Source organism: Periplaneta americana, chromosome 1, assembly GCF_040183065.1.
Source record: "Periplaneta americana isolate PAMFEO1 chromosome 1, P.americana_PAMFEO1_priV1, whole genome shotgun sequence".
Classification (NCBI taxonomy): domain Eukaryota; kingdom Metazoa; phylum Arthropoda; class Insecta; order Blattodea; family Blattidae; genus Periplaneta; species Periplaneta americana.
Window position 1 is genome coordinate 64,313,751 of NC_091117.1, and position 21,673 is coordinate 64,335,423.

General features: G+C 34.6%; 1 protein-coding gene across 5 annotated transcripts in view; it reads left to right on the forward strand.

Moving 5' to 3' along the window:
• Exn (Ephexin) overlaps positions 1-21,296 on the forward strand; it is a 467,843-nt gene extending 446,547 nt beyond the window's left edge. For all 5 annotated transcript variants that reach the window (XM_069821311.1, XM_069821340.1, XM_069821349.1 and 2 more), the window contains 8 exons: positions 601-769; positions 3,875-4,057; positions 4,843-5,014; positions 9,306-9,510; positions 12,161-12,423; positions 15,898-16,084; positions 17,129-17,333; positions 19,639-21,296. In XM_069821311.1, the coding sequence (XP_069677412.1) occupies positions 601-769; positions 3,875-4,057; positions 4,843-5,014; positions 9,306-9,510; positions 12,161-12,423; positions 15,898-16,084; positions 17,129-17,333; positions 19,639-19,814 (1,560 nt within the window). In that variant the 3' untranslated portion in view covers positions 19,815-21,296. The remainder of the gene's footprint in view (positions 1-600; positions 770-3,874; positions 4,058-4,842; positions 5,015-9,305; positions 9,511-12,160; positions 12,424-15,897; positions 16,085-17,128; positions 17,334-19,638) is intronic.
• The last annotated feature ends 377 nt before the right edge of the window (positions 21,297-21,673 follow it).

Below are 21,673 nucleotides of genomic sequence, written 5' to 3' on the forward strand. Positions count from 1 at the left end.
CCGTGCCACCTGGTTTTGCAGTGAGACGCGTTAACCATTACTCTACAGGTGTGGACACAATAGATAGTTTTGGTGAATAAACTGAGGTTTTAAATTTGCCATAAAATTCCCCAGACATGAACCCCATTGAAAACATTTGGGTTGGTTTAAAGAAAGAGAGAATGAAAAAAGATTTCATTATCAACAAAAATGTTTTGTTTGAGAATGTGAAAGAACCCTGGTGAAGTCAAGCATACCGGAATTGGCTAAGATGTGCATATCAAGTTTGCCAAGGAGTGTTAAGGTTTTGATTGTTGTAAAGGTTGGTTTCACTAAAAAAATATTGACAAATGCATGTTTGTGTTAATTTAAAATAAACAGTATACAGTATTTAAAAAATCACAGTGTTCACATTTTTCAAAATTATATTAGACGACATTAGAAACCTACTAAATGTCGAAAAATAATCTAGATTCTGCAGTACCTTCGTTGGTGAGTATGATAATTTGGCAGCCCATTGTACTAATTATCCAGATCTCAAATAATATCTTATGAGTAAACGTTTAATATTAATTGATAACTATTCATAAAATTTAATGTTCTTATGTATTATATTTTCAGAGGGATATGCGAAGTGAACTGGACTCTGATGGCTATGAAGAAATTGGTGACAATTCTCGTAAACCGAAACAGTCACGACCAACTGCGATGGAGCTTATCCGACCACGTGATGGCCAGCATCGAACTCTGTGGTGTGAAATCCCAGAAGTTGTCAATAGTCGTGTTTTAAGTAAGATTCGTTCCCATTTCATATTTTGCGGAATTCTGATAAGCTTATAATCAATAGATAAGAGCGATATTAGGGTATTTCTTATCTCCTCATTCAACAGGAAGAGCTGTTTAATAACAATGATTAAATATAGTTTAACAGTATTTACAAAAGAATGCTTTGTAATTCTTAATATAGATCAATATAATTGTGTATAAAATTTAAGCTCATACAGGATAATTTTAATAACTAAGGAATAAGTCAGATAGTTGTGAACTGAATAAGAGACTCTTTGAATATCATCATGTAAACATAAAAAGCGATTTTTTTCATTCATTTATTTTACGACACTTTATCAACTATGATGGTTATCTAGCATCTGAGTGAAATGAAGGTGATAATGCCAGTGAAATGAGTCCAAGGTTCAGCACCGAAAGCTACCCAACAATTGCTCTTAATGAGTTGAGGAGAAATCCCAGAAGAAACCTCAGTCAGATAACTTGTTCCAAGCATTTGAACCTGAGCATGCTTGTTTCATGGTCTGACATGCTAACCATTACTCCACAGCAGTGGATACTATAAAAGGCGAAATCCTACTGCAGGCAAACAACATGGATTTAGTAAAGAATGCTCATGCATGGGCAATGTATTCACTATTAAACAGATAAATGGAAAAAGAAGAGTGTTCAGTCTGATAATCAACATTGTATTCATTGACTAAGTGTTTGGTAAAGTATAAGAAACAAAATGTGGAATATAATAGAGAAAGAGGCTATCTACTCCAAACACTTAATAAAAAGTTTTAAAAAACTTTTATACAAGTATTAATATAATTTAGATAACTTAGAAATATCTAGAGAAAAAAATCCAATTCTCAATAAGATCTAAAATAGTAATAAAGCAGAAAATTATAGAGCAAGGTAGTCATTTTAAATATATGAGGTATGATATCCTGTAAGCCAGAAGACGACCTACAAAATAAACTATATACTATATATATATATATATATATATATATATATATCAGTGCACATGCGAAACTATCAAATGTATTCTTAAAAATAAACCTAGAAAATACTCTCAATAACATTCTATAAAGCAATAGCCTTAGAGTTGTTAAAATATGAATTTGAACTTTGGCACTGAATATACCAAGAAAAATAGGAAGTGCCGAATTTAAATTTCTAAGTTACGTAATTGGATATAACAGAATGGAATAAGTCAGTAACCTCACAATACAATACCAAGACCAACAATGACCAGTTCCGAAGATGGCCGAAAATAGGTCGAAACATGTTATCAAGGTACTTTAAAATTTAACACAAGAAAGCTCTTATCATACATTTCCGAAGTGATACAGGGTTAAAAGTTGTGTAATCAAGATGTATAATAAATAAGAACTAACATTTTCAACTTAAAATTACCTAATATTGCAAAAGAAAACTAACTAGAAAGCGCACACAGAATGGGCAAGATAAGAATTGTTCAACAAATTATGACCCACAAATCTAGTGGGAAGAAAGATTTGGATCAACCAAGAAGACTATGGAGAGATGTTCTGCGACGCTATTTACCGTCCATCTTAGTAGATATTAAGCTATTATGAAACATTATTGTGCTGTACCGAAGTACATATGATATTTTCGTGCAGAAATTCTGCATTATCATATGATGAAGGATGGGTGGAGCAGAGAAAAATTCTCTCTGGCACTGGGACTCGAAATATCATATGTGCTTCGGTACATCACAATAATATGATATGCGCAAATAATCACTTAGTGATATAAGACGGCACTCATTCCATCGGATCCTGGCCACTTAGTCACATAGTGTGTTGGACATTGTGCCACTGTCACACATCTGTGACACAGTGCATGAGGGTTGGCCACTAAAGAGAAACTAAGAGGTGGAACTTAAACTGAGAGGATTCAATCCGGCATCGTAACTGGAATCTGGTGTGGCTTAGTGGATAAAGCATTAGCATGTAGAGCTGAAAACCCAGGTTTGAGTCCCGGTGCCGGAGAGAATTTTTCTCCGCTCCACCCATCCTACATTATATTATGAAACAGCTGAAATTGGATATTGTATATATTATGTTTGTTCCAACAAGCAATTCAGAATGTGTTACGAACTAATACCGAACATCTTTCGACACATGCGCCAGTTGTGTAAGTTCTCAGAAGTAGTTCGGGATTTTAAGTTGTTGGAACATTCTTGAACTATTCTTTCACAGCCTTCTGAGTTTCTTTTCGTTAAAATTATATTCATCTGCCGAACTTATTTCTTCGTAAGAGATATCACCATCACCTTCAAAATCACTCATGATCGAATATTTTTTAAATTTTAACCTGTCCAGTCTTGAAGCGTATTAACCGCGTATTAACCTTAACTTCAGATTAAACTGTTAGCTGTTCAGAATTCCCAGTTTCTGCTCTTAATTGAGAACCAATTTCACTCGTTCTGAACAAGTTCTAAAGCACGATGAAAAGGGAGCTGGGAGTTCAGAATCGATTCTGTATCAGTTAAAATCTTGTTAGAACGCAAATTGAGCTACTGCGCATGAATAGGCAGTTCAGAATCGATTCTGAACTGTGCTGGAACAAAACTACTGACTTCGCAGACCTGAATTGAACAAATGAAGAAAGACTCACAAAAATGATATCACAGTTTAAGACAAATGGAAAAATACAGCCAGTCTCTTTCGAAAACATATTTAAACTGCTGTCTTGCCCATGTCTATGTACAATCATAAACAAAAAAGATTCTCACTGACAGACTTTTCATGTTCAACATTCTGACACATGTACCAACTTAAACTTTGTTTTTACCTGTTCTCCTAGAGATAACACTACAAAATATATTCAAGGAAATAATTACATATGGTTTCATCACAACAAAATAATAAAAAAAAAAATATTTAACGGAAAATATTATTGAGATTAAGTTAAATTTACGATGAAAAAATATCTTCATAAGAAAGAGAAAATAAATTTCTCTTAAAATGTAATGTTCACAAACGCGATTTTGTTACAATTAAATTGTAAGGTGACTTATTCTGACATGAGAATCTGAAGACTTTACTACTTCTACAGTATTATACATAACGATTGTATTCGTTATTTTCAGGTACAATTAGCCCACATCAAAAGAAATTACAGGAGGCAAAGTTCGAAATCATTACATCAGAAGCATCATACATGAATTCTTTAAATGTTCTTGAGAAACATTTTATATCTAGTCTGGAATTGTGTGATGAATCTGTACTGTCCAAAAATGATAAACGCACTTTGTTCTCCAACCTTATTCCAGGTAAGAATACTAGTATTCAATCTAGAAATTACATCATCTTCTAAGATTTTATATATATTATTTTAATGTACCGAAGTACATATGATATTCCCTGCAGATATTCTGTGCCGGGGTGGGTATCCAGTGTGGCTTAGTGGATAAAGCATCAGCACATAGAACTGAAAACCTGGGTTCAAATCCCGGCGCTGGAGAGAATTTTTCTCCGTTCCATTACTCTTTCATTCTAAGATTTTATTTTATAATTGATAATCAGTGGTGCTTAATTATTACATTTTATTTTTATAACAATACTCATATTTAATTGATTATATTTTTATTTGCTATTAATTTCCGGATACTCGTGCTCATCCTTAATCAAGGCCGGACGATTTATTTCTCTCTCTCTATACCAATGATAAAATTTTCATTTGTGAATTTTGTTCCATTCCCTTTCCCATATTCAATTTCATATAATTATTGAATTAATCAAGTTAATAGATGAATAAATGTTAAGTCCTACTAAGTTATCTTACCTTTCAGAATCTCTTTCCTGACATTTCGTTAAGTATTTAATTTTTCTTTAATATTTACTTTATCCCCCCCCCCCCCATTTATTGTATTCCATAGATCTTACATTAGCATTGAAGCTGTAATATGTGGAACAAGTCAAAATTTTACAAGATTACAATATTTTGGTAAGATGAAATATGTATAAAGTAGTCCAGAGAGTGTGTACATTTCTTTATTTAAATGATTGTTTCTTTCCGTAAGGTGTGATTTAATGTATTACTGTGATATATTTCTAGTCAAATCCTGCTCAGAAAACTTCTTGGCTGAGTTGGAAGCATGTTGGCAAGATAACATTTTACTGCACGGCATCTGTGAGGTTGTTTTGAAACATGCAAGCAATAACTTCAATGTATATATCAAGTATTGTTCAAACCAAATCTGCCTGGACAGGACGTTACGTGGACTCAAGTAAGGGAGACATCTGTGTTTATGATTTATCAGATCGCAATATTTTGTGTGTTTAGTTGTCCTTCCATCTCTTGGTCGAACTGAAATAGGAAATGGTACTTAATTTATCATATATATTTTCACTACTTAATTCATTAATGTACGTATTTTTCACTCTTGTACGTTCTTTTAGTTTTGTCTTTTGGAATATTTTAAATAGCTACTTTTATAGAAGTGTCAAATGCCACTTCTTGGCATGCTCAACATTATGGCAATACGCATTTATTTCTGTTTACTTTGCACGTTTTTTTTTGCAATATTTCATTTAATTTTGTTAATTTGGTCAGTCATTGACTTTAGTTTGTCACTTGAAGATATTATATTATAATCCATGATGCAGCAGTCCATGAATGGTCAAGGCCGACCATCTGACTGCTGGCTCACGTCCACATACCTCAGCAGAGGTGAACGATCATCCAACCTGAACAGAGGTATTGTGTGGTTAATGTGATCTCCGAGCCATTATATCTGGTATTAATAATCGGATTTTGCTATCTATCGTAGCTCCTCAAATTCATCACAGTACTGGGTGACACCATTCCCATACACTGGTCGAAATTATATGAGAAAATTTCTTCCCCTATTAGAACTCGAATCAGCATGTATTCTGTAACGCAAATCCTAGGTATGATGCCTTAGACCACAATGCTATGGAATGGGACCTTAGACATATTATCTTGTTTTAAGTATGAATTATTTGAATGATTTTTCTTAAATATTTATTAAAATCATTGTTTCTGTGTTCTTATTTGTTTTAAAAATTTGAAAACAACATAATTATTTATTGATATGTATAATAAGACAATTTCATCCATCCAATGGTTCAAGTTCGAGCTTTGGCCTCCCTGATTTTCTGCCTCCAGTCATTTCTATTTTGCGCGGCAAGCCTCCAGTTGCGACACCTAAGCAGGTTTGCAGCATCTTCCTTAATACCATCCTCCTATCTTTTCTGTGGTCTTCCAATTCGCATACTCCCCATAAAACTTGCTGTAAGCACTCTCTTTGGTACTCGGTCTATTGAGAGCCTTAGTATATGATCAATTCATTCTAATTTCTTTAATTTAATAAAAGTAACAAGGTCAAATTCATTATATTTGTCGTACAATTCCTTATTATACCGTATCCTCCACTGGCCATTAACCTTTATCGGTCCATATATAATAAGACAATTACAGTTCCATAATTACATTTTTATTGTTGTATTGTTGCTCACATACTCGTACTTTAATTTCCAATTAAACCATATTCTATGAGTTCCATGACTGTTGACTTTACAGATTAAGTTTTATAGAACTCTTTATTTTATCAGGATTGAGGCATTTATGAAGTTCTTAAATATTATCCAACTTTTTTTTTAAAGGAATAATAAAGGGAGCAAATCTTTTAATGTAACACCACCTTTAAACAAAGTACACGTAGACCACACACTGCTAGATACTGCCTCAGATTCTTGAAAGCAATTGTTACATCTTATGTAAAGGAAGGGGAAACCCGGTGCCTATATGTAGCCTACTCCTGTCAAATAGCACCAAGGGGGCCGCCAGGCTTAACTTCCTCATCTGACAGACAAATCACTGTCAACAGTAACATATGCTTTCTCTTCATATATACACTGGGGAGAGATTTGAGATTTAACCCAGGCATATTGGTGCACAATTTAATGATTAGAAGTTGTGCACTGCCATCTCACCTAGTCCTGAGGTAGAAATTTTACATGAAAATCTCTGACCCTGCCGGGAATCGAACCCAGGCCGGCTACTCTGGAGACAGACATGCTACCACAGAGCTAACTCAGCAGACTCTTTGAAGAACATAATCTGCTGGAGTTGGTGTAATTAAAAAACACACAAAATTGAGACAAATTGAGATTATGGAAATTCATCCTGTTTTTATATACTCTTTTCTTGGGTTCTTCATCACCTGAATCACTTAATAATAAATTTTATCTTCTCATTATATTTCGTCTCTAAATTTTATTGAATCCAAAGCAAAAATGTACTGAGTGTAATAAATTTAATCCTAATGGTAAAGAGACTTTGTTCTTTGCAAAAATCCCATTTACTTTCCAGCATTATATTGAATTGAATTGAATTGAATTTAAGAGGGGGGAGAGCTTTAACAGCCCTAGCACAGTGACCTAACAGATCTATTGCACATCCCCGTCATAATAGCCCATCAGTCCAATAGTTTGATGTTCAAAGCCCTAGCACTGCGACCTACACTAAAAGAAAGATCTATTGCGCATCCCCGTCATAATATCCCATCAGTCCAATAGTTTGATGTTCAAAGCCCTAGCACTGCGACCTACACTAAAAGAAAGATCTATTGCGCATCCCCGTCACAATATCCCATCAGTCCAATAGTTTGATGTTCAAAGCTCTAGCACTGCGACCTACACTAAAAGAAAGATCTATTGCGCATCCCCGTCATAATATCCCATCAGTCCAATATTTGATGTTCAAAGCCCTAGGACTGCGACCTACACTAAAAGAAAGATCTATTGCGCATCCCCGTCATAATATCCCATCAGTCCAATAGTTTGATGTTCAAAGCCCTAGCACTGCGACCTACACTAAAAGAAAGATCTATTGCGCATCCCCGTCATAATATCCCATCAGTCCAATAGTTTGATGTTCAAAGCCCTAGCACTGCGACCTACACTAAAAGAAAGATCTATTGCGCATCCCCGTCATAATATCCCATCAGTTCAATAGTTTGATGTTTAAAGCCCTAGCACTGCGACCTACACTGAAAGAAAGATCTATTGCGCATCCCCGTCATAATATCCCATCAGTCCAATAGTTTGATGTTCAAAGCCCTAGCACTGCGACCTACACTGAAAGAAAGATCTATTGCGCATCCCCGTCATAATATCCCATCAGTCCAATAGTTTGATGTTCAAAGCCCTAGCACTGCGACCTACACTGAAAGAAAGATCTATTGTGCATCCCCGTCATAATATCCCATCAGTCCAATAGTTTGATGTTCAAAGCCCTAGCACTGCGACCTACACTAAAAGAAAGATCTATTGCGCATCCCCGTCATAATATCCCATCAATCCAATAGTTTGATGTTCAAAGCCCTAGCACTGCGACCTACACTAAAAGAAAGATCTATTGTGCATCCCCGTCATAATATCCCATCAGTCCAATAGTTTGATGTTCAAAGCCCTAGCACTGCAACCTACACTAAAAGAAAGATCTATTGCGCATCCCCGTCATAATATCCAATCTGTCCAATAGTTTGATGTTCTTGATGAACTGCATCAAATTACGAACTGGGACAGTTGATAGCTCATCAAGCTTCGGAAAATGTTTTCCAAAGATGAGAGCTCTTTGATGAGCAAATGCATTGCATTCGCATAATGGATGAGTTACAGACTCATCTCCCTGTGAACAATGAGTACAGGCTGGGTTGATATTATGTCCCATCCTATACAAGGTCTACTTGAGGGCGCAGTGTCCTGTAAGGAACCCAACTGCCCAGCGGTTTTTTGCTCAATTTTAACAGGTCATTTCACCTGTTATTATTGAAATCTCTTATGAGGGCCTTTGAGTGTGATACTGGTCTTAGAGATAGTCCCAGCATAGGTTCAGGTCCTATGAATGGGTTCTTGGTTCACTTTTTGGCAGCCTTATCTGCTCTTTCGTTACCGTGAATCCCTACATGTCCTGGCACCCATTTCAGTTGGACTGTATTATGTTCAGCCAGTAACATGAGGAACTAGCGGCACTCCAATACCAGTTTTGACTTAACCAAGGAGGCTTCAGGTGCCCTAAGCGCCACTTGGCTGTCTGAAAGTATAAGAATTTGTCTACGATTGTAGCCTTTCCTAATACTTTCCCTTTTCAGCGTATAACTTCCCACTTTTCAAAATTTTTGTAATGATGGAACAGAAGTAATAATAAATATTTGAAAAGTTCATTGGTGAAATAGGCCCCTGGGCTATTCAATTTCTAGTGTCTTTGTCTTATAATACCATGTATAGCTGTACTACTCAATAGTAATTACAAGTACATGAGTAGTCACAGTCAATACTTGCTTTCTTCTCAGGACATGCACGTTTGTATTGAACTTCACGATGTCATCCATACTTGCAAATATCTGGACACAGTGTACTTCACAGTATTTTCAATATGTTTCTCTTCTTTTCAGCACTGATCTGGACTTTTCATGAGAATTATTATTCCCAGTATTCTTTTAGTTACTTTATATACATTGTATGTAATATCTGTTGCATTCTTCCTTTCAGAGAGCAAAATGGAAAGTTCGCAGAAGTACTAGCACAGTTGGAAAGTGGTCCTGTCTGTCAAGCATTGTCTCTGCACTCTTTCTTGATGCTGCCGATGCAACGCATAACACGACTTCCATTGTTAATTGATGCTGTCCTGACACGTCTTGATCCTCAAGATGACGAATACAATACATGTAGACTGGCTCTTGCTACTTTGAACAAAGTAAGACTGTCCCACATATTAGCATGTTAATTACATTTTTTTGACGTCTCTCTCTCTCTCCTTAAAAGAGTTAGACTTTGACATTCTTATCTTTAGAATGTCACCAGTTCACAATTTGTCATCTCCCTTTCACTAGCCACTGACCTCAAATAAATACACCATGTGAATTTTATATGATTACAAAACAGCCTGTGAGCACACAGCTTTTTCTAGTTGAACAATAGAGTAGGTTCCCACGGTCTTGACTCTTGTGTGTTTGAATAGACCTTCCGACCTTGATGAGATTCAGAACTTGATTACATTGTAATTTTTGTAATATTATTATAATGGTACTGCGAGAGTATGGACAAAAACGTACGAAAACATGCTGACAATCTTTTGTGGATATTAATTTCTTTTCTTTATCAAATAGTTACTGTGATTACGTTATTGGTCAAGTCCAGTCCCACTGCCATACACAAAATTGGTCTTTCTATAATTTTGTACTATTTCAGTTAAGTTTTCTTCAAATAGTTATGCTTTAACTATTGCTCTGGATTAATACATTCTTATATGTAGAGACAGGATTTCCATGCAAATGCATGTTTTTATATAAGCTTGCTACAGTTCTCAAACTTTGTAAATATCCATTTCATGGCTTAGTGATTCGAAATATGTATACTTTTTCCGTGCATATTTGCATGTTTTGGTCTTTCTAGTGGTAAATTCATGCATAATGCATGTTTTTTAGATTATAAGTTTAATAAAGTTTAAGATTTTAAGTTTAATCTCATAGAAACAACTCCAATAGATTCTATGAGATTCCTCACTAATATTAACAGCATCAAAATGACAATAGAAGAAAAAGCACTGATTCAATATGAAAAACTTATCAGATTACCAGGAAACAATTGGCATTCATACAGTCCTCTCTGTAGATTGAAAACTCAAAAAAAGTTTCATATCCATTGTTCAAGAATTAAAACAGAAAATCAATATCCCGAATTTAAAAGAAAACCTACAAATTAAACCAAACCCTTTAACTCTATTAAATATAGAATATAATCTAAATTTAACAGAAGAAATACTAAAATCAGAAGTAAACACTGAAATACTAAAACAATTATCTTTAGAGACAATTAATATTAGGTACCCTCCACAAAACTGGCGTCATTTATACACTGACGGATCCTTGATCTCCAGAGAACAAAGTGCCGGTGCAGGTGTTACGTGTCTCTTCTCACTTTATAGATCTCTTGGGTATGAAACAACAAGTTTTGATGGAGAAATCATTGCAATAAGTGAAAGTCTCAGGAATCTTCTATGCCACATCAATAAATTAAAAAATGCAGTTATATTGTCAGACTCCAAAGCAGCTATTCTATCAATAGTCTCTAAACATACACCTTCATCTCAAACAGCAGAAATAACTAAAATGTTCTCTCAATTAATATCATTCAATAAAAGAATTGTATTCCAATGGATACCATCCCATTGTGGAATCCTGGGAAACGAGAATGCGGATGCTTTAGCAAAGAAGGGCAGCACTGCTACTTACAGACCTGTTACTAAATCTACGTATTACTCTGTGAAAAGATTTATTAAATCTACATACTTGGACTTCAACAAACAAAATTTGAAAACACAATCTCAAGGGAAAAAATGGAACTCTCTGCATCAAAATCCACAGTTAATTCCCGATTTACCACGAAAATCGTCTGTAGCTGCATTTAGATTGGCAACAGGCCATGCTTGTTTGGCCAAACACCTGCATAGAATTGGAATATATCTGTCCCCTAACTGCCCATTGTGCAACTCAAACCAAGAAATGGATTCGGAACACCTCAAAATCTGTGCTTCAGTGGCTAGCCATGGTAATATCTTTCAAAAATATTGGAGTGCAAGAGGTCAAATGACTTTATTGTCAAACGCCTGGCATTAGAAAACAACAACAACAGTTTAATAATGCTTATTTTGAGGTTTATGTTGCATATTAAGTCCATTTTTATAGTTTCATTGCATATTTTATATTAAAAGCATGATACTGCATTTTATAAATGTTGCCTCGTAGATTTGATATTTCTGAGCTTACAATATTTGAGTATATGTACTGAAAAATATAAGTGAAATGCTAACGGTTTGCAGGGTTTCTACCTGAGGACTTTGAACCTTACCAGCTAATCCTCTCATTGTATTGTCACACTGGAATTCCACACTCCTGTTCTATGCAAGTCTTACTCTGAGGCTAAAATTATTATTAGAAGGGATGCCTCTTCTGCTCCCTCCCATACTTTGTAGTTTGGCGACAATAGCACTAACATGCTTCCCCTAACATGCCTTTAATTTGGAAAGGTAGATAGGTAGAAGGTCTGTAATAGGCTACATGTACAGGTGTTTTCTGAATTAGCTACTGTATTTGTGTCCTGTCGTGATCTGTGAAGTGTTGTAATGCCCCCGATTAAATGTTCGAGAAGAGATCTTGTGGCACAGTGGATCAAGGGAAAAGAATATCTTAGAAATTTGGAAAGACTGTTAGTAGTACATTGTGCCATTCTAAAATAAAATGTAAGTTTCAATTTTGATAGTGCATGGATGCATGCATATTTTACGATTTGATAGTGCATGAAAATCCTGTCTCTACTTATATGTAAACATGTAACCATTGTTGCAGATTGTTCAGAACTGCAATGAAGACGCACGCAGAATGGAAAGGATGGAAGAGATCCTAATTCTGAGCCCACAGTTGTATTTTCCAAGCGAAGTAAAAGCAGTACCCATTATCTCAAGTGCGAGATGGCTTGTGAAAAAGGGCGAACTCACACAACTTGTCTGGCGAGGAGATGAGGGCAAGCTTACATTTGGGAAAAAATTCTCGCGTGTCACAATACACATGTTCCTTTTCACTGACCTGCTTGTTATTACAAAAAAGAAAAGGTATGTACAGTACTGGCTTCTTAAATACAGCTAGGGTTACTGACTTTACCATATTTTTATGTTTTTCTCCCGGATTTTGTGCACCATGTAAGTTAATAACCATTAATTCAATTCAATTTCAATCAATTCAATTTATTAGGCCATTAAACATACAAGTAATAGGCTTCGTCAGTAGTATCGTACATAGAACACATTAAAAAAAACAAGCTACTACTTTCAAAACTAACAAATTATAAATAATTGTATCAATAAAAAGACAATCTCATTCGAATTTCTGTTTATAAATTCTCCAACAGAGTGAAAAGGATTTTTTATACGAATAATCAGTCGAAATGGAAATATAAAAATTGGAAATATATCCTTTGAAGAGGTGGAAAAATTCAAATATCTTGGAGCCACAGTAACAAATATAAATAACACTCAGAAGGAAATTAAACGTAGAATAAATATGGGAAATGCCTGTTATTATTCGGTTAAGAAGCTTTTGCCATCCAGTGTGCTCTCAAAACAGTTGAAAGTTAGAATTTATAAAACAGTTATATTGCCGGTTGTTCTGTATGGTAGTGAAACTTGGACTCTTACTTTGAGAGAGGAACAGAGGTTAAGGATGTTTGAGAATAAGGTGCTAGAAAAATATTTGGGGCTAAGAGGGATGAAGTTACAGGAGAATGGATAAAGTTACACAACGTAGAACTGCATGCATTGTATTCTTCACCTGACATAATTAGGAACATTAAATCCAGATGTTTGATTGAGATGGGCAGGGCATGTAGAACATATGGGTGAATCAGAAATGCATATAGAGTGTTAGTTGGGAGGACGGAGGGAAAAAGATCTTTGGGGAGGCCGAGGCGTAGATGGGAGGATAATATTAAAATGGATTTGAGGGAGTTGGGATGTGATGGTAGGGACTGGATTAATCTTGCTCAGGATAGGGACCGATGGCGGGCTTATGTGAGAGCGGCAATGAACCTGCAGTTTCCTTAAAAGCCATAAGTAAGTAAGTAACCAATTATAAAATCTTGTTTTAAAACGTATTACAATGTAAATTGTAATATTTACTGGGAAGTTTATTATATAATTTCATCCCCATAAGAGAAAAGTTTGAGTTAGCTTTTTTAACTCCGGAAGAGTTTAATGAATGTTTCATTAACCCAGTTGATACAATCAAATCTAAAATTCAATTTAAGTATACTTAATGTCGAGTGAAATTGTTTTTAATTAATAAATTCAGTTATACTTTGTTAGTTTTCATAGTATAGTTTAGTTTTTTTAGTGTATCCTATGTACAGTTGTAATTACGAAGTCTAGTACTTTAATGTTTAATGGCCTAATAAATTGAACTGAATTTAAATTGAATGAATTAATGGTTATTAATTTGCATGGTGAACAAAATGCGGTTTATTAGTATTGTACATTTTGTATTAAAAGTCTGGTATTCAAAAAAATTTTTTATTGGAAACTTTCCTCATTAGATGATTGCCACGAGAACAAAGTATACTCTAGCAATTTGTTTGATTTTGAAACTTCGATTGTTTTTAATTCGTTTCACAAAACTGCAACTGTTATCGAAACAACGAAGTTGAATAATTTAAATCCATGTTATAATGACAAATCATTCTGAAAATGAAATGTAGCCACTCATAAACATCTCACTTTTAGATTATAACTTCGAACAAAATTATTTACGGCATTATAAGATGCAAGTCCACAGTACTAGTCCATTGATTTGAATAATAATAATAATAATAATAATAATAATAATGGTTTATTTAACCTGGCAGAGTTAAAGCCATACAGCCTTCTCTAACACTCAACCAGGAGTAAAACTGCGTTACAAAACACACTACAAATTTACAAAGTACAGTACAATTTTACACACAAACTGAATAAGATAATAATAATAATAATAATAATAATAATAATAATAATATGTAAACAACAAGTAAGTAGAAATCAGACATAATATATGACATATAGAAAGAAAGGAAAATGCATAATAAAATGTGAACAGCAGGTCAAAATAAATGAGACATACAAAGTATATAAATGAGACATACAAAAATGATATCAACCATCGTATTTATTGTAGAGGTTTTAACAGAAAAGCTTACCGAGCGAGGTGGCTCATGTGTTCAGCATGGAACTCGCATTCGGGAGGTCTGTGGTTGGATTCCCGGACCTGGTTTTCCACAGTTACTTAGGCAAATGCAAGGTTGGAATTTTCATTGCCACGGTCTATTTCCCTTCCTCTCCCATGTAGAAAAAGAATTTAGATTTCATATAATTCATCTTCTTCATCTCATTCCATAGACATATTCAAGTCAAGGTGCAGATCTTCATCTGCTTACTGGGGGGGAGGGGGGGTTGTCCTTTCCGCAATCATCCCTGGGTTCCCAGCCTTCTGCAATCTCTCTCTCAGAATTTATTCCTTAAGAGCACTTCCAAGGGCACTTCAACATCTTGGAAGGGCCATTGGAATGGATCCTGTGCTGCTTGGTCACCTTGGCGGTGTGAACTTAGGGCAGGGGGTGTAGGGGAACCTCATTGGGTGAGTGGGTGAGGGGTCACATGCAGCCGGTGGGCTGGTACACCTCATCCTCATCCCATTAATTTTGAAGTGCACAAAGGCCTCAGTATGGCCGACGTGTAAAGGGTTGTCCCTAACTCATCCCTAGCCACCGTTACCTAACCTAACAGAAAAGCTTAATAAATGCTATAAAATTAAATAAACCCTGATCGCATATTTTTATGTGTGACATTAAAATTAACAACTGATATATTATGCTGTTAAATGCTACATTACAAAGACAGTGGGCTTATGAAATGAAATCCTCATGCACATGACGATGTTCGAGATCATGCAAATGTTAATCATACACGAGAATGTACTGGTGTAATATGATCCAGCAAAATTACAATTAGTAGAATTTGGATGCTTATCGAAGCTCCACTGTATTATAACTTATAAATGTAACAGGTATAATGTATCAGTTTAGCAGCCTATAAATAAAATCAGTATTTTTCAAAATAAATTAATGGACAACAGTGATAACTGACTGGTTAATTAAGTTTAGAATACTAAAAATGTTAAACTTCTAGATCATATCTAATGAAAATGAATGTTTAGTTAATTGCAGATATGTCAGATATTAATAAAATGTATTCCTTATGTTGTAAATTAATTATGTTCTACAGCTGTTATGATTTTAATGTAGTCTTGGGCAAGACCTGCTTCAGAGTCTTTCATTTATCCTTGATTAAGTCTAAAATCCGTACATTTACAGATACGAGTATGCTTTGCCTATACCCAATTCTTCACTGAAATCCCACCTTTCTTTCATAATTATATCACCTTATCCCTGCTCCACTAGTTAAACAAGATCCTTTTGGTGTGCATCTTTATAATTGAAAGATAGAAGTAATTTTGAATAAAGGAGTTTTAGTTTAATTTATTTGTATCTCTGCTTCCAGGAAAACTACTCCTGACGCCACAGGTGATGAATGTTATGCCGTCATAGATTACTGTCCCCGGAATCTAGTGCAGATGACGAGTGCAGAGGGAATGTCGAATCTTCCTGTTAAATTCACATCTGAAGGTGGACGTAACCTAATGCTTCTAACCATGCTGCAGAATCATGAGAAGAAAACTGTTGAAATGGTAGAGACATTAATAATTAATTATTATTTGTCCTGTTCTGCTTGTAAAAAACTTTTCAACTTAATAGTTTTATTTGCTTTCTAATGGTTAAGATCATGGGTGGGTGACTGTCTCTCAATGAGAAATGACGTCACTACTTTCATTCACCCCCACACCAGTCCGCTCGGTAGGGGAAGGTAGAATTCAAACATAAACACTGCTTGTGATAAGTCTGTGGCATTCGCGGAAAGTAGGATGACAGTAACTCCAAATAATATCTCTGGAAATTACAACAACAGGAATGAGAAGACGATTACTTTCGTGCACTTCATGAGGGAAAGACTGTTTAATTTGTGGAAAAAGTAGTAATTATATTTCTCATTTCAGTGTAAAGAGACATTTCACTTCTCGTCACAGAAAAGTATAGTACACATGCCATTTCAGATAATTATCGTTTAATTTTCCTTTACGTTATTGTCTTATTGACGTCCGAATTTATTATTTAGTGACCTCAATTCATTCTTTATTTAAATAGAAACTAATCGTCTCCATCTCCTAACAGAACTAAAAGGTACAAATAAACCTGAGATTGAAGCTTCCGTTCAGCAAAAGGTACAGTGTGCAGTTCAAGCTAGTTTCAGTTTTGTGATTGTGTTCATTGGGTTGAAGAAATGAGAAAATAACTAGAACTTAACCTATTAATGAACAAGTAATAAAATATAAAACTTAAGAATGAATTGTGTTCACCTTTCAAAAGCAGCATGGCAATATTAGCCACATTATAAAAGAAAGGGAATGGCAAGAAAACAATGGAATACTGAGCCAGAACAGGCTAGCAGGCCTAATCTATGAAGAAGAAAAAGAGTTGATTTTGTATTAGCGATATAACTGCAACATCCAAAACAGAGAAAATATTGTTCTCCAAACCTGTGTGGAGGCTTAAAGGTGGCAGCCCTACCACTAGACTTGCCCCTTATGTTGGCCAAATTGTATAAAATGCATGAGTATAGTGTTGAGTATTTGAATAATCTTCTTACATTGGGATAATGCATCTTCTCTTTGCAGATTTTATCGTGTTCCATGGAATCTGACCGGCAACGGTGGCTAGAAGCAGTGAACCCTCCTGTATCTGACAACCCTGACGAAACAGTGTATGAGGAATGGGACTGTCCTCAAGTGACTGCAGTTCATCCGTATGTAGCTCGCCAGCCTGATGAACTCTCGTTGGAGGTGGCAGATGTGGTCAACGTGCTTAGGAAGATAACTGATGGCAAGTTCCATATTACTTTCCATGCATGCTAGTTTTATATTTAGAGATATGGAATTCGAACTTTCATGTAGTGAGTTATGATTGGGTTCTTTGTGTTGTTCACTCTTTGTAGGTAAGTTGAATGTTACGTTCAAATAGGCCATGGCCACTTCCTTCAAAGTCTTTCAGTTTTTGTTGATAATAAGTGTAATATCTTATTATCATCATCATCCTGATAGATTACAGTCCTAGAAGAACTCTTACGTCCACATCTGTGGAGTAACGGTTAGTGCATCGGACCGTGAAACCAGGTGGCCTGGGTTCGAATCCTGGTTGGGGCAAGTTACGTAGTTGAGGTTTTTTCCGGTGTTTTCCCTCAACCCAACGTGAGTAAATGCTGGGTAACTATCGGTGCTGGACTCCGGACTCATTTCACCAGTATTATCACCTTCATTTCATTCAGATGCTAAATAACATAAGATGTTGATACAGGATCATAAAATAACCCTCTAAAAAACTGTTACAGTGTACAAAATATTTCTTCTCGTCTCTTCACAGGGTGTCCCAGTTTATTTACTCCCTCTTGGTTTGAATGTGTGTGTGTATCTAATGCTCACGATATAATAATAAAATTATCTTCCTTCTTGCTTTCCAATATTTTGCTACAAGATCATAATTAAGGAGAGATTCACAACTCATTAAGTGATCCATGTCCAGTTTTCGACATTTCAGTTAACATGTTGAAAACAGTTATTTGATACTTATGTACTATGTAGTCCAGTATTGATTCCATTCCAGGTTCATGTAAAATATCTTTCTTTTGTGATCCTACCTCGCATATTCACAAGCAAACATTCTCATGGGGACAGATAAAAAAGTTTTTTTTTTTCTTCTGCCATGTTAATAGTGTCAAAACAAGTGCTTATACAAATTTTGGGCACTTGAACGCAATTACGAGGGCCGTTCAGAAAGTAAGTTTTCCTGGAGTTATTTACAGAAAGAAAACACAATTTCACGGAAAGATTTATTGGAACAGATACAGCAATTGTTGAGCTGTTTTTCAACATATTCCCCACGAGAATTGAGACATTTGTTATACCATGGGATCAACTTTTGTATCCCTGTATTGTAGAAGTCTGCCACCGGGATCAGAACCAGTCTGTGACAGCTGTCTTCACCTCTCTGTTGATCCCATTATCTTATTACTGTGTTCCCATGCATTTAATAATGAGTTCCTATTGCTGCTAATGTTTGAAACTGTTGATTTAGAAATTCCAAACTCTTCTGCAATTTTTCTACAACTAACACCATAACGCAAATGATCAATAACTTCTTTATTTCAATTGTTAATTCTACCAACTTATGCATACTGATATTGAGGCACTATACAACCTCCACAAACTGACTCTCAGAGGTAAACACCTCAACACAGATTGATTTCCACACTGCAAGCCTACTGAAATAATTTCACATCATAAAGTGTACTGTTATGAAAAATAAAGCCCTTTCACTCCATAATTAAAATTAGCCACAGTACAGTTACAAAAAGGACAAAGTGGGTAATTCCAGAAATGTAGAAAGAGGTTCACAGTTGCTGTACTGTACTGTACTGTATAAGGAAAACCTCTTTTCATTGACTGTGCTAATGGTCCTTGTAAAACACAAGGGTTCAGTCAAACTCAATTCTAAACAGATAGCAGAACTACACAATAGAACAAGAGAATCGTTGAAGATAGAACTATAAGAGGTGTCCAGCTTCCAGGATTAAGGGGTGTCCAACATAGAGAATATATTGGACATGTAAAAACATAGGAATTTGTCCGGTTCCAAGAAAATATGTCCAATGTAATGAGGTGTCTAACATACAGGGGGGTCCAAATACAGAGGTTTCACTGTATTATGTATTATGGACTATGTATATGATTTCTACTTATGTAAAAAAAAAAATAGTTTTCGTGTATTGTTTCTTACTTTTGATGGAATTGTCGATGTAATATAGGTTTATTTTAGTTCTGCATAATACTTTAAGTTGTAGCTGCGTAAATTTCTAATCTACAGATCTATGGATTAATAAATAATAGGAAAATAGCAGATTATTGCTAAATTCTACATGGATTATGTACTGGATCTAGCTACACACTACCTATGAGAATTTTTTTTATTAATTTCGAGTGCAGGTGGAGTGGCTGCATTTATTTTGATAAGCTACTCAATATTTCACTACAATAATAAAACTGTAATATAAATGGGACATCTACAATGCAATGTTAATAACTGTTACCTTATTTCACTTCAGAATTTCTGAATGCTGTGGTTTCTGATGCAGGTTGGTACCTGGGAGAACGCATTCGTGATGGTGAGAAGGGCTGGTTCCCTGGAAATCACACAGTGGAAGTTTTATCGGCTCATGTGAGGGCACGCAACCTCAAACAGCGCTATAGGCTACTGGCTCTTTCTGGAAACTTTCTTGAATCACAGAGGAAAGAAAAGCAAGCCAAATGACTGAATTAAATAAATAACAGGGTAGAATTAACATATTTTGAGCACTAGAAACAAATTGAGGCTCGAAAACTGCCATCGCCCTATGTGATCATATCTATTGTTGATGTTATATCAAATGCAGTTTTTAAGTAGTAAATATCCTCGTATAAAATGCATATGAAAATATGGAATTGTCTAAAGTACAGGTGAACTTCATGCAACTGTTTTATCTCTAAAGCAGAAAGGACAAGTGTTTAAATATAAGCAGAATTTAGTTCTCAAACGTCAGCATTCAACTGACACGTTTTTATACATGTGCATTTGCTCACCTTCAAAATAATAATAAAAATGTATATACCATACAAATGACAGAATTATAAATTATTTTTACAATATAGCCTATTACTTATTTTTCTTTCGATGTGAATATGTCTTTGTTCGAGGAGAAATCGAACACTTTTAGCATAACACGAAGTTCAAGAAATACGTGTGCTGCAATCTGTCGAGTGTTCCATAATCTACTTGCAAAAACCATATCCCTGATGATAAAAAAATTACAATAGAATATAAAATGATAAAACAAAGATGTAATCACGAAATCTTAGGGATTTTGTGAATCGCCGTCACTTTCTCTACAAGCAGCTCATTGGTGTTGAACTTTTAAGATGCTCATGACAATGATAACGATCAAAAGGTGTGTCTCATACAATAAAAAAGTGTTTCATATTGAGATAAAACATGTCTTAGGATTGTATTAAATTTTATTAAAATATGTTTGGCCAAAAAATACAGTATGTACAAGTTACAGTATAAATATATTGATACTGAGGAAGATCCATGACATTTTTGAAGTTAAAACCCTCAGAATTGTAAGATACATTGCTTTGTACAAGAAATAAAAACAGTCATGAGAATGAAGTCCATTGTTGATGTAATTTTGGAAGGCGTATTATTTTAGGTACAAGAGTAACATTAAAATAATTAAAACATATCTACCATGTTTACCATGTGGAATGTTTGAACAAACACTTTTAATAGAAACCTTTTTCCAGAATGTAATGTTTCTTAGAGAGAGAAGCTGGCAAACTATAAAAGTATGTGTGTGTTGTTGGTTAGAAAATTGTAAATATATTTGAAAAGCTGAAGTGTTCCTACATATCTTTGCTTTAAATGATCTTAAAGAAGCCTCCAGTACTTAGCTGGTGTTTTATAAAGATTATTAAACACTAACCAAATAAGAATATTTGTATAAGGAAATTTAAATTATATATTAGTATCATTATATCATATATATTATATTTGGAACACTGAAGCTTTTCACTCACCTGTTATATGACAAGTACATTCCATTCCATTGATACGTATGTATAAATACTCATATTTTTTTTGTATAAATGTTATGTTAGAAGAAAGTGTGTTGAATCATTGTTGATTCATGAACTTTTACATCTATTGTGTATATTTTATAAATAAGTATTTTATAAATAAATATTTTCAGCTTATTATATATTTTCTCAATATATTTATTAAAATGAACCCACTTTTTGTAAACAAAGATAAAGTAGGCAAAATTATATGCAAGAACGTTGTATAAAAATGCGTTCAAAATTCTTATTCTGTTTTCAATTAATTCAAAGAATAATTATTTCTTGCTTTCATAAGAGACAAAATTATATGCAAGAGCACTGTATAAAAATTCGTTCAAAATTCTCATTCTGTTTTCAATTAATTCAAAGAATAATTATTCCTTGCTTTTATAAAAATTGAATTTCGAAGTAATTTACAGTTGTGATATTTTATCTCAAACAGAATATTATGTTAGAAAATTCTATTATAGTTTCTAAACTATTTTGATAAAAAGTATAAATACTGGTATGGTT